Below are 11,007 nucleotides of genomic sequence, written 5' to 3'. Positions count from 1 at the left end.
ATCAAATACCTTGCTAAATCTGAGAGAACTCACAATCAGTTTGTGGCTTTCCCAGAGGTTTCTTTCGATGTTGTAGTTGTAGTAGACCAGGATCTTACCGGAGCAACGTTCCCTGAAGCAATCCTGTAGATCAAAAAGAATATCAAATTTAGAGAAATGAGATTTATAGTGTTACAATGTGTTCTAAAACTTTATATGAAATAAAAGCAGGGTAAATAGGATGGTAATTTGCAGGATTTCCCCATCTCCATTTTTAAAAAGGGGATCAACATCTGCTGATGTCCATACCTTGAGTATTATATATGTTTCAAATTAAAGATTTTTGAAAAATAACTTCTGTTACTGGAGCTAACTGACTTTGAAGTTCTTTAAAAACAAGTGGTTTGTCATATGGTCCTGCTGCTTGCTAGCAGTTTTAATATCCTCTTGTGGTCATTGGTCCTGTCAGGCATAGATTCCCGTATAGTCTGGTGTAGTATTAGTACCTTGATTTTGTAGAAGAGAATGACAACATTGAGATAAGTTTAAGGGGAAAGAGACTGAAACTGTCTGTTAAGAATATAATTTTTATTAAAGCTCTTTGAAGGTTTTCAGACTTAAATGTCCCTGTAGTGTTATCCTGTAATGGAGATATTCCCTGCCAACCCTGTTTGGAATTTTTTATCAAGTGATATAGTTTCTTTGTAGAGAAGTTGTTGCTGTCATCTGTCTCATCAGAACTGTTGATACTTAAGCTATCCAGTCCACAAATAAGCAAGTTCTATATCCTATAACAATGTTTTTAAAATATATCAAATATTGATAATAATTTTGATATCATCTGAAACTGAATTGTCTACTGAAAAAGAAAATATAAACTAGAATATGCTTTTGTAAAAAAGCGCATGTCTCCCCCAATGCAAAGTCCTATAGGCAAGAAGTCAATAGGGGTCAGGAGTGAAAGTCAAAGAGACACTGATGGTTAGCTGCAATAGGGATCATCTACTTGGCATGTCCAGTCATCCCGCTAAATTTCAACACTCGTGGCCTTGTGGTTCTCAAGTCACTGTTCAGGCTCCTGTGACCTTGACCTTTGATCAAGTGACCTCAAAAACTGTAGGGGTCTTCTACTCTGCATGTCCAATCATCCTATTAAGTTTCAATATTGTAGGTCAAGTGGTTCTCAAGTTATTTCCAAAAAATGATTTTACATGAACAGGCCACTGTGACCTTGACCTTTAACAGAGTGACCCCAAAATCAATGGGGGTCATCTACTCTGCATGTTCAATCATCCTATGAAGTTTCAACATTCTGGGTCGAGTGGTTCTCAAGTTATTGATCGGAACTGGTTATCAATGTTCAGGCCCCTGTGACCTTGACCTTTAACGGAGTGACCCCAAAAACAGTAGAGGTCATTTACTCTGCATGAACAATCATCCTATGAAGTTTCAACATTCTGGGTCGAGAGGTTCTCAAGCTATTGATTGGAAATGGTTTTCCATGTTCAGGCCCCTGTGGCCTTGACCTTTAACAGAGTGAGCCTAAAATCCTTAGGGGTCATCTACTCTGCATGACCAATCATCCTATGAAGTTTCATCATTCTGGGTCAAGTGGTTCTCAAGTTACTGACCGGAAATGGTTTTCAATGTTCAGGCCCCTGTGACCTTGACCTTTCACAGAGTGACCCCAAAATCATTAAGGGTCATCTACTCTGCATGACCAATCATCCTATTAAGTTTCAACATTCTGGGTCAAGTGGTTCTCAAGTTACTGACCGGAAATGGTTTTCAATGTTCAGGCCCCTGTGACCTTGACCTTTCACAGAGTGACCCCAAAATCATTAAGGGTCATCTACTCTGCATGACCAATCATCCTATTAAGTTTCAACATTCTGGGTCAAGTGGTTCTCAAGTTACTGACCGGAAATGGTTTTCAATGTTCAGGCCCCTGTGACCTTGACCTTTAATGGAGTGACCCCAAAATCGATAGGGGTCATCTACTTTGCATGTACAATCATCCTATGAAGTTTCAACATTCTGGGTCAAGTGGTTCTCTAGTTATTGATCGGAAATGGTTTTCAATGTTCAGGTCCCTGTGACCTTGACCTTTGATGAAGTGACCCCAAAATCAATAGGGGTCGTCTACTCTTCATGACCAATCATCCTATGAAGTTTCAACATTCTGGGTCGAGTGGTTCTCTAGTTATTGATCGAAAATGGTTTTCAATGTTCAGGCCCCTGTGACCTTGACCTTTGATGGAGTGACCCCAAAATCAATAGGGGTTGTCTACTCTTCATGACCAATCATCTTATGAAGTTTCAACATTCTGGGTCAAGTAGTTCTCTAGTTATTGATCGGAAATGGTTTTCAATGTTCAGGCCCCTGTGACCTTGACCTTTGACGGAGTGATCCCAAACACAATAGGGGTCGTCTACTCCAGCAGCCCTACAACCCTATGAAGTTTGAAGGTTCTAGGTCAAATGGTTCTCCAGTTATTGTTCGAAAATGAAGTGTGACGTACGGACGGAAGGATGGACGGACAGACAGGGCAAAAACAATATGTCTCCTGGGGGAGACATAATTACATGACAAAAAAAATGGTATAGAATTTTAGTATTCAATGATACTTCAACAGAAATCCAGTTATTACAGTGTAAGATTTATCATTTCACAGTCGAATAACATGACTGTAGTGTCAAATTCATGCATCTTATTATAGTTGTCTTATTTTTTAAATTTTGTTCAGCAGACACAACTCTTTTCAAATGATACCAAAAAATGGGGTCACCAGGCATCAAAATGATACCTTTTTGTGGATCGGATACCATAAAATATATTCAATGTATTTATTATAAGATATACATGTACTGATATTATTCTTGATGATATTTTTAGGTAAATTTATGTGATTTGAAACAATGACTTAGTGATCACAAATTTGAAGTTTACTTTCACACTGAAGTCACATGTATGTTTATCTTTTAAATCAATACATTGGTCAGCATTACATCACACTATTTTTCAAAAGCTAAACCATCAATATTATAGCATGATAGATTTCTGGCATGATTTCTGGTTAGGTTTCAATACGAGTTCATTCCATGACAGCATATAAGCATCTCTGAGATGATTTTCTTAGCTACATTTTGACTACTATTCAGTAACACGATGAAGGAGAGCGATCAGTAAAACAGTAAGCTATCAGTAAAAAGTCATCTCGTTCCAGCACTAGACTTGTTTTCTGGTCGGTTAGAAAAAAGCAAGTACATCCATACTGGTACAAAGTCAGTCTGTATACTAAATATATCTGAGCCATGCCATGGGAAAACCAACATAGTGGCTATGCGACCAGCATGGATCCAGACCAGCCTGCGCATCCACGCAGTCTGGTCAGGATCCATGCTGTTCGCTAACAGTTTCTCTAATTGCAATAGTCTTTGAAAGCGAACAGCATGGATCCTGACCAGACTGCGCAGATGCACAGGCTGGTCTGGATCCATGTTGGTCGCAAAGCCACTATGTTGGTTTTCTCATGGCACGGCTCATCTAATATTTCTGCTTGCTGGGACGGGAATATTAAATCAGACGTCTGGAGCAAATGATTTATTTGATCAAAGGGCGGAAACAGCCTTTGACCAATTGCTGTTGGGAGGTCAGTAGGGCTGGAAATGGGGAAAGCTATCATGAGGCTATTTACCTAGCAGTTCGTCTCGGACTAATCACATACAAAATTAGAATAATACGGCATTACACCATGTCCAATCTTGTGATTTGGGGCTGGGTTAACATAATGTAATATTGCGATAAAAAATATGTTTGATAACACCGTAAATCTATTTATGCAATTCGAGGGTTCAACGCAATAAGGGCGTATCTACATATGATTATTATATGTAGATATGCCCTTATTGCATTGAACCCTCGAATTGACAGACAATAAAGATGTCAATATTACATCAAAAACTCATTACTCAATGCCATTTTTAATTTTTGGCTTAGATGTCACATTTATGTAAATAGTGATTCTTGCATAAAACCTTTGCTTTTTGCCAATTTTGGGCTTGCACAAATAGGGAAAAATGCGTGTACAAACAAGGAGATTCTTGTGAGCATGCACTGTTGGCAAACGTTTGGATATGCTGTTGCAGGTCCACCATAAACAAATTATGGATCCCGATGAAATTTTGGTTGAAGTCGAAAGGTCCGAGACTTTTGAAATCTTTTCATCTGCCTTTTTATTGAAAATATAATTTTTCAGCCCATCTTTACTCTTACTGGTAACATGTGCTGACTCTCTTGATACGTGACTGCACTGATATTCTTTATTTTTATTATTATTATTATCATTATTATTACATGATGTGAGAGACGATGTGGAAGAATCTATTTCAGGTTTGAAGCAAATCGATTAAGTATTAAACAACAAAGATATAGTGTAAGTGCATCAAAATTAACCTTGAATTGGTATATTTCATGAAAAATGGGTGTCAGTGTTATGGACCTTGTGTCACATGATGTGGGTGATGATGAGGAATGACTATTCTTAGTTTGAAGCAAATCAATCAAGCAGTAATTGAGATAAAGCTATATAGCATCTTAACTTTAACCATGGTGTGGACACAGAAGCCAGTGAGAGTAGGACAGCTCTACATATTCTTTATATTGTCATACTTAAAAGTTATTGAAAAACTACAGAACTACGATTTGATTCAGATATTTTAAAAAATGTTGAAATGAATGTTTCTGTAAGAGAACTGTACATTTACGGAAATACAAATTACCAAGGGCATTTGGGTGGTCTTTTTAAATTGAGTTACCTCCCTTGGATTGTAAAATTTGTAACTCTTGCATGCAGCTTGAGTTGTGGTATGATTCTAGATACAAATGATCTGTTTACTTAATAAAATTAATGTTTTCTATGACTGCCATGAAACCCAAAATCCACTTATAGCTTCCCTCACATACCATGTAGCATAAAGACCTGAATCTCTTTATTTCTGAAGCCATTCTGTTTCACAGCTGGGTAATTCTACATAAAACGAGAATTTTGGGGAATCCTTATACCAAAATAAAAAATACATTTTTTGTAATAAAGTTTGTGCTTTATGTAAAGATAAAATATCACTGTTCCTTAATTTGACGTTTGGAATAATAACAATAAGCTGTGTCTCTCTGTTTTAATCTAGTTTTGATACTAGTCTATCTAACTATGTCACTTCCGTGACATAGCTAAAATTAAGCGTTTCCGTGTTAAAAATCACATAAATATGTTTTTATTTTGCGTAATATCTGGTATATAATTATGAACAACGAAATAAATATCTTTATGTTTTAGATTGACATAATATATTTGCATAGTGAAGTTGTAAATCTTAAGGAACAAAAGATAGCCCATATTATGTCACAGTCGTTAATTCTAGACGGTTAGGTTTCATTTTAAAATGCTTTTCTCTGATCAGTTCTGAGAAATATAATCATAATCACGAAGATGAAATAAATGGGCCAATCCTAACCACTTTATTTAGCTATATAAAGGACAAAATTGTCAATGTCACGGTAGTGACAAAGTGTGTTGGTTGTGACACGGTCGTTACGGAAGTGACCAAAAGTTAAGAAAGTTATATTCGAACCATTTATTCATAAACTATTCCGTTTCCGATAATTAAACACATCTTTGAAATGTTCTTTTACTTGGTAACATGATATCTTGGTCATTTCTCAATTCATATATTTACGTGTTCACACGATTTGTTGCACATAAACTTAGTAGTGTATAAAAATTCCAGTGTGACAACTCTCTAAAATTCTCTGAAATGCTGACTGACCAAGACCAACATCACGTACTGACAAAAAAAAACAACAACGACAAAACACAAAAACATAACTGTTATTGATAAACTGTCACTGACTTTGAACAGATAAAACATTTCAACAGCCCTTTCAATGACTGTACACCATTGCTATGTAAGGCTACTCTGATATTTTGCTTATTCCAACAGCAATACTGAGAAAAAGGAATTCACATTGAAACACAATAAAAGTTAACTATCAACAATCATAAGATAAAACCAAAGCCAGGCGTTAACACTATATCCACACTTTGATCGCATTTAAAGCTTACACTGTACATCCTGACACAAAACTTCATATAGTGCGAAAACCCTGAAAATGCATTACAGTGTCTTGTCAGGTGACAAGTATATCTATCTCATAAGTTCAGATAGCCTTTAATTTTCTTCCACATATCTTTCTGAATTTCAAAGTGCCGAGTCACCTTTCTCGGTGGTGATATCAAGGTTATGAAATTTTCACAGTCGTACCACAGAACGTCATCACTGCGTGGCCAGAAAAAGCGATTCTCGCCGACGGAATGCATCACATTTACTTCAATGTCCGTTGAGTCAACATCTTGAATGATTCCAGGGTATGGCTGGCCATCATATGACACCACACAATACTGACCAATGTGCTTCCTGTCAATATCAAGTATCCCTAAAAAAATGAAATCAGTATTAATCAGAAATCATAATACTGTGCACCCTCTCCACAACATCCACTACAGGGACTGTTGTTGGAGAGGGACAGGGCAGTAGTTGTTAAGGTTATCATTTTCGCTAATCACACAGCTGTTTGTTGCAGAGAACTCACTGTTATTTTGAAGTGACTCTGTACTGGTAATTGACTGTCGCTTTCGATTTCTTATTAATAAAATAACAGACATCGCGAAAGTAACAAATAAAAATCACCTCACATCATCTTTGGTGTACTTTCGCGTCCTTAGAGATCATAAATCTAAGGTTATTAACATTTTTAGATTGAATACGGACATTGTTCCAGTACTGCTCATAAAATGACTCAGTATAACCGCGTGAAAATTTTCAGTGCTTGCTTTCTCCCTTTGCTTCTGAATGACGCGGTGGAAAAAATTTTTTAGTATAAATTTGTACCTTTAAATTCCACTGTCCCCTCATCGGGAAATGACGAGATATCTTGGCACTGCGCCTGCTCCGAGCGAAGGTTTTCTCCTGCAGAAGAGATGGTTGATGTTTGTGGCGAGAAACATTGGCAGGGATGTGGCACTTTGCAGAAACAGCTGACGTCACGAAACGATACAGTCTGGGGGCTTGCTGAGAAGATCTGCAAAATAATACGAAATCACAATGGAACAGATATATAGTGAAATACAACAGTAATGACATATATAAGACCCTAACAATTTGACGACTAGTATAAGAAGTACATGTAGTGATAGCAGTAGCAGCACACTACAGGTAGCAGTGACAGTAGTTGCAGTAGAAGTAGTAGAAACAGTAGTAGTAGTAGCAGCAGCAACATCAGTAGTAATAGTAACAGTAGTAACAGCAGCAGTAGTAGTACCAATAGCAGTGGTTTAGTAGTAGAAGCAGTAGCAGTAGTATTAGTAGAAGTAGCAGAAGCAGTAGAAGCAGTAGCAGAAGCAGTAGTAGTAGCAGTAGCAGTAGTTACTAGTAGTATTGAGAAGTAGTACATAGTTAGTAGTAGTAGCAGTAGCTAAACAGTAGCAGTAGCAGTAGTAGTCAGTAGTAGCAGTAACAGTAGAAGAAGCAGCAGCAGCAGTAGCATAGTAACAGCAGCAGCAGTAGTAGTAGTAGTAGTAGTTTAGCAGTAGAAGCAGTAGCAGTAGTGTAAGTAGTAGTAGCAGCAGAAGCAGTAGCAGAAACAGAAGTAGCAACAGCAGCAAAAGCAGTAGTAGTAGCATTAACTAAGCAGTAGCAGTAGTAGTTATTAGTAGCAGTAGCAGTAGCGGTAGCAGTTACTATTGTAGCCGGATTTGAAATCACTGACTGAGGGCCATGGGCTCGAGCTCTACTACTGACCATGTCTCTTTATGTGAGAAAGATGTCAGTTTCTTACGGAGGTTGTGAGTGTAGTACTTGATCTTCCCGAAATAATAATTAAGTTAACTGTTTGCTTGTAAATGACTAAAATACTGTGAAAACGGGTGTTAAACCCATATAACCATGCTGCAGTAAAAGTAGTGTTAAGAGATTAAAATATATAAATTGTATTGCCAGGCTCAGCTATCTATACAGAGGTCAGACGCAAATAGCTGAGAATCTCCTTACATGTTTACAGGCACAGAGGTAGTGTATAATGACCATAGACAAACACAATGAAAGTGTTGTGCCATGGCTGAGGATCGAACCAGCGATATTCCGACTAACAGTCCTACATTCTACATGTGGGCCTTTAACACAAATTTTATTTGTGCAATAAGGTATGTTACCTGGTGTATTTTCATCGTTCCTGGAATGGTTCTCAGTTTATGTGCCTTGATACTGTCTTCCACAAGGCTAATATCTCTTTCCTTCACAAGAAATAACTTAAGGCCAATCATGCCATCAGTAAGTTTCTGATACAATGTGTCTGCATCAATAATATCATGACCGTGAGAAACCAGTCTGTCTGCCTCCCGTTTCACCGTCGCACCGACGCCATCTGGCGCCCCTTTCCCGTGGCCTGCCTCCGTGTAGCTCCAGTTAACAGCTGAAAAATGCATTTCAAATGGGTAAGTAGACAAGAGGAAAAAGTTTTCTTTATTTTTGTACTGGGTGGATGGCCCGTCGCTCAAGAAGTACAGATGCTTTACAGTTGGAATATTCTCCTTCACATGTTCCAAAACTGGTTTAAGATGTCCCCATATACCTGCAGGGTTATGCTTTAGACAATCGCTCATTGAGCAGAAGGGTACCGTTTCATCTTTTGTGTATATGACACCGGTATGGAGGGAAATTTGGCGCTGAGAGGCTCCAAAGTGACATGATTGGACTTCTGACTCGTATTTACATGTGTAGTTTTCGGAAAAATCTATATGTATCAGTACATCCTTTTCTGTCAGCCTCTTCTTCAGCTCTGTAACAGATCTATATTGGTGTTGTATATTAAAGAAGTGAGCACAGCACTTGTTCATTTCCGACTCCAATTCTTCCATTAAATTTTCAATTGTTGCCTTCTCTTTGGCTTTAACTGTTACAGTCTTAACTTTGTCACCACTCTCATCTGAATTTGCATGTATACGTTGTGTCTTCCACTCACAATAGTTAACAAAGTCTCCAGTATCAATATGATCTGTCTGAAATCTTATTTTAGCACCTTTGCAATGTTTACATGTCCGGTACATGCATTCTTTATTACTTGTGCTACAAACAATATCTTTGGCAATTTCCATCAAATCACGGTTGTTCAACACATTCAGGTCTTTCAGTTTATCAGCTTTAAATTTCAGATTTTCATGACGCTTGCATAGGCAAGTTTCTCGGTCCGAAGCTCTAGGAAATCGAACGTAAAACGGACGTAACCTGCAAAACATGGAATAAGACATTGGTCGATCAACATTTTCTGACACAAACTTAAGATACAGATTTTTCAACGTGTCTGTTAGTAATCTGATTTGGCGTTTCTCTTTCTTTTTTGTACAGGTGGCCTTTTTCCCTGCTTTTATTCTGCTGTTATCATCTCTGGTGAGGAAGTTAGACACCCTGTCAGACATAACCTTAATCAGTTTGTTCTTTTGTATCCTTTGTGTGTATATGAACTCTTTGTCTTTGTAGCATAAACGCCTGTTACTCATTTCCAAAGCCTCTTTTGCCATATTTTGTAGGCGGTACTTTTTCAGCGTGTTACTTATAACAACTTTAGCAAAAAGTTGTTTTTGCTTTTCATTTTTCATCTGTTTATAACGTTTTTTTAAACTATCAACTAGCACATTATGGAACAACAGGAACCTCTTCGTATTTCTATCAACTCTCTGTCCAGAAAGCATGCTCTTAGTTTTCTTGATGGGCGTGGCTTCACTACTGTTTTTCTTAGCACGATACAGCCTCTTTCGTAGTCTTTCATTCACACGTTTCTGCATTCTAAGTTCATTTTCAAGCTGTGAGATCTTCCTATAGGCTTTAGCCCGTTCCCTTTTAACTTTCTTTCGGCCTACATTTCTGCGGTTTTCAGAATCTCTCATAACTATAGGGAATGGGGACGGTGTTGGAGGAGGTGTTAGTTCTGATGTCGACTCTTGTACGGGATTTTGTTTTCGTGACCTTTCTCTCCTTTTCCGGTGTCGCCATCTTTTTCTTTGCACTCGCTGACCTCTTGCAGAAAGCTCGTCGATCGTTTTTATTTCACCACTCTCTTTACGCTTTGCATATCTCTGTCTCTCTTTTCGTAAATATTCGGCATAACGTTCAGGGTCCTCTCTAAGTTTCTGTCTGTACAAACGATTGCGTTCAGCTCCGGTCAATGGCATATTGCTTAATTTTTTTCTTGGTTACTAATAAATTGTCTCTCGCTGACAAGAGCTCACTTGTTAGTTTGCCGATTTCATTGTCATAATCTTCTTGTTCTTCTGCTGTTGGTATATAATGTTTCAACTGTCCAAGGATACGTTCCAGTGTCTCTATATTCTCTTCAAAGACATCATACTGAATTCTTAGTTCTCTCAGAGACTCTGAAATAAGAAAGCTCTTCTAAAACATACCGTTGTATCGTGAATAAACGTCTTAATATATGTATATATATTTAGTACATTGACAAAACACCTTTAATTCTGCGTCTAAAAAGGGGGATTAACGCAAAAATAAAGTAAGAACTATGGGACTTGGTATCCAGGATGGCCCAGTTTCAGTGACTCTAGGGGCTCTCCTTGCAGAATTTCTATAATTCTTCACTTAGACATATTCTTTAATATGGATTACTAAAGTATTACATTTACACAAAATATTTGGTATGAATAAAGAAAATTGATTATAACATTACATCCGACTAGAGATGTAGGTCTATTACAGAACGGTTATAAAGTAATTAGAAAACTGTCACAAAATTGGGGTTACCATGGAAATAAGAATCCCGACAAACTGTCATTGTAATCACCCCTATTCTTTCCAACTCATCAGAAAGCTAAGGTGTTATATGACACAATCACAATGTTATTAGTTGGCTGAGACCTTGTAAAAACACATGACAGCAGTTATCAAAAAGTTCGCTGAAACAGG

At 37.6% G+C, this 11,007-nt stretch overlaps 1 protein-coding gene across 1 annotated transcript; it reads right to left on the bottom strand.

Moving 5' to 3' along the window:
* Positions 1-5,007: 5,007 nt before the first annotated feature.
* Positions 5,008-10,262, bottom strand: LOC123553489 (uncharacterized). Its single transcript, XM_045343189.2, has 3 exons — positions 8,247-10,262; positions 6,928-7,117; positions 5,008-6,472 (listed from the first exon to the last, which is right to left on the bottom strand). Exons 1-3 carry the CDS (start codon positions 10,260-10,262, stop codon positions 6,189-6,191), a joined length of 2,490 nt encoding a protein of 829 aa, XP_045199124.2. The 3' UTR covers positions 5,008-6,188.
* Positions 10,263-11,007: the final 745 nt, after the last annotated feature.

This window comes from Mercenaria mercenaria, chromosome 7 (assembly GCF_021730395.1).
Source record: "Mercenaria mercenaria strain notata chromosome 7, MADL_Memer_1, whole genome shotgun sequence".
Taxonomy (NCBI): Eukaryota; Metazoa; Mollusca; class Bivalvia; order Venerida; family Veneridae; genus Mercenaria; species Mercenaria mercenaria.
Note: the sequence above shows the minus strand (reverse complement) of the source record. Positions and strands in the feature narration are given on the sequence as shown.